Source organism: Sinocyclocheilus rhinocerous, unplaced genomic scaffold, assembly GCF_001515625.1.
Source record: "Sinocyclocheilus rhinocerous isolate Xijiao unplaced genomic scaffold, SAMN03320098_v1.1 scaffold1876, whole genome shotgun sequence".
Lineage (NCBI taxonomy): Eukaryota > Metazoa > Chordata > Actinopteri > Cypriniformes > Cyprinidae > Sinocyclocheilus > Sinocyclocheilus rhinocerous.
The window spans coordinates 487,379-490,605 of NW_015628411.1; the positions used below are offsets into that span (position 1 = coordinate 487,379).

At 36.2% G+C, this 3,227-nt stretch overlaps 1 protein-coding gene across 1 annotated transcript in view; it reads left to right on the plus strand.

Annotated features, from left to right (window-relative positions):
- LOC107737826 (26S protease regulatory subunit 6B-like) overlaps positions 1–3,227 on the plus strand; it is a 7,348-nt gene that overhangs the window by 3,326 nt on the left and 795 nt on the right. The window contains exons 4-9 of the mRNA XM_016549460.1: positions 566–712; positions 838–947; positions 1,023–1,116; positions 1,278–1,445; positions 2,640–2,716; positions 2,863–3,051. Coding sequence (XP_016404946.1) covers positions 566–712; positions 838–947; positions 1,023–1,116; positions 1,278–1,445; positions 2,640–2,716; positions 2,863–3,051 — 785 coding nt within the window. The remainder of the gene's footprint in view (positions 1–565; positions 713–837; positions 948–1,022; positions 1,117–1,277; positions 1,446–2,639; positions 2,717–2,862; positions 3,052–3,227) is intronic.

Below are 3,227 nucleotides of genomic sequence, written 5' to 3' on the forward strand. Positions count from 1 at the left end.
ATTTTTTTATTCACAATCTCCTCATCACAGGCAGGCACAGCACTCAATTCAGCATGTGTTCGTGTTTGTGTGTGCTGTCTGCGTCACTCATAGCACGTGCCTATATCGTGTACTATATCGACATTTTTTATATAGTTACCGAAGAAGGTGTACCGTCGATAAATATCGATACCGTTTTATCGCCCAGGCCTACTTTGAAGCATTATACAAGACATTTGCATTTAGAGACCATTTTGACACACTGTTTACCAATCACTTAATTCCTTATTTTCTTTGCTTGGTCTTAAAAAGTTTTAGATTTACTTTCATAAAACCTGCAGAAACCCTGGGTAGTATCAGTTACAGGATTACCAATCTGTTCTAATTTCTGGATTTTCAAAACGGTTAACTTCAATTTAAAATGTATGCCTTGCACTCTAAGTTGTTTTGGATAAAATCATGGCAAATGCTTAAATGTGCCTTTGAAATTTCATGATATTTGTAAATGTTTGTTAGTTAAAACTACATTATTTAGCTTTGTCAGTAATGCTGTGTATTTTTTTTATTTATTTTTTTATTCCTTCAGGCTCAAATTACTATGTTCGGATTCTGAGCACAATCGACAGAGAGCTGCTGAAGCCCAATGCCTCTGTTGCTCTGCACAAGCACAGCAATGCTCTGGTGGACGTTCTGCCTCCAGAGGCTGACAGCAGCATCATGATGCTTACTTCAGGTATTCTCAATCAGTTCCTTGTTTGCCCTTTATTAGGGATCTAGACTGCACCTTATTTCTGAAAAACTGTTGCGGCAACTTTGTTGTGGTCCCTTTTAATGTATTTCTCCTCTATATGACACTAGATCAGAAGCCAGATGTGATGTACGCGGACATCGGAGGAATGGACATCCAGAAACAGGAAGTGAGGGAGGCTGTGGAGCTCCCCCTCACACATTTTGAGCTCTATAAACAGGTGAGTATGTGCATGCAAGTACCTGTAGTGTGTAGCGGTCTTAGTTGTCCACTCACATTCTACTTATGTTCTCAGATTGGTATTGACCCACCCAGAGGAGTGCTCATGTATGGCCCACCTGGCTGTGGAAAGACTATGTTGGCAAAAGCTGTGGCTCACCATACCACAGGTAGGCTAAAGTGTGGTTAGAGGTCTTTCAGCCATTATACCCAAATTTGCTTTATTATTGAACTTTGAAGTTCATTTCTGAACACAGATGGAAATAAATAACTAGATCAGAAGCACATGATTATATTACAACTTTTATAATTGTGTTTTAATGTTCTGCAGCGGCCTTTATTCGTGTGGTGGGATCTGAGTTTGTGCAGAAGTATCTCGGAGAGGGTCCACGCATGGTGCGAGATGTTTTTCGACTGGCCAAAGAGAATGCCCCAGCCATTATCTTTATCGATGAGATTGATGCGATTGCTACCAAGCGCTTTGATGCACAGACTGGAGGTATGCATCCCTTTCAGGTTTTATAACTACATATATGTATGTATGTTTGTGGGTCAAAGACGAAAAAGGGTTTAAACATAAAAACAATACTGCTTTAAATTGTTGTTGTTTTTCCCCCCAAAAAATAAAAAAGTTTTCTGTTTCATGTAATTGTAATTGTATTTTTGTTTTTGTTTTTCTGAGCAAAAAATAAATAGCATACATTTTCCACTGATTTACAGAAGACACCCACTAAAATGTCATTCAGTGTAACACTCTTGTCAGGCATATTTACAACAAAAATCAATTTATGATACTAATTACTAATTACTTTCACCCCAAATACTAATTAGTTGTTATTTAACATTTTTTAAATTTGCCACTATCCTAGGTTTTGCCCATTTGTCAGTAAGAATTTTTTACTAATTTAAAACCCAATAAAATGTAATATGCTCACTTATTCTGTTATATATTTTAATATGTACAGGGCAGAATATGCATGTTGTTTGAATTTTTACGTAACTATAAGTGTTACACTAAATGACAATGGAACATTATTTCAACCAAATTTTGACATTTTATTCTCCAAAAACTTATTTGAAACCTTAAAAGTAGACACTTTACTTACATTTAATGTGCTTTCTATGGACATAAAACCACTTTTGTACATTTCTTTTGTTGCGGACATCTTAACGCATTTGACCCTTACACACTTTTTTTTGCATTTTATGATATTTCATAAACACCAAATCAGCATATTAGAATGATTTCTGAGGGGGCTTGTGACACTGAAGACTGGAGTAATGATGCTGAAAAATCGTCTTTGCCATCACAGAAGTAAATTTTAAAATTGGAAAAAATAGGAAGTAATTTTAAACTACAATTATATTTCACACTCGCAGTATTACTGTTTTCGCTGTATTTTTATCAAATAAATGCAGCCTTGCAAGGTGAGCGTATTAGACTTCTTACAAAAACATTAAATCTTACTGACCCCAAACTTTTGTAAGGTAGATTACATTTCGCACAAACAAAAAATGAAATTGTCGTCATCATGCCTCATTTCACAACGTCCTGAAGGAGACATTTAGGAAAAACTAAACTGTTGTCTTTACAACTTGTGCACTATATTCCAAGTCTACTAATCCCATTGTTTGTTGAAAATCTTTCCTTGGTTTTGTTTGCTCATTATTTTTCTGTTTTATATGTTTGTAGCTGATAGAGAAGTGCAGAGAATCCTGCTTGAGCTCCTCAATCAGATGGATGGGTTTGACCAGAATGTGAACGTGAAGGTTAGAAAAAACATTTTAGTCATTATTTCTTGTTTTTTTTGCTGTGACTGTGTGGTATTATGTTGCACTTCTCCTTCTGTCCTGCTTTAATACGGCCATATAATTCAGCCATTGTTGATGTTGTGTGTCTTTTTTTCCAATTACAGGTTATCATGGCCACCAACAGGGCTGACACACTGGATCCAGCTCTGCTGCGCCCAGGTAGACTGGACCGTAAGATTGAGTTTCCTCTTCCTGACCGGCGACAGAAACGCCTGGTGTTCTCCACCATCACCAGCAAGATGAACCTCTCAGAGGAGGTCGACCTGGAGGACTGTATCCTGACCCTACATGAAGTTTTTCTCATTATGATTACATTTAATCATTTAGAATATTTAATATATTTAAAGTCACTTACAAATGAGGAAAATACAAGGCATTAATCATATAGAAACAAACACTGCCACAAAAAAAAAAAAAAAAAAAATAAATATATAAATAAAGAAAAGGGGTTCCCTTTCGAATGATTAAT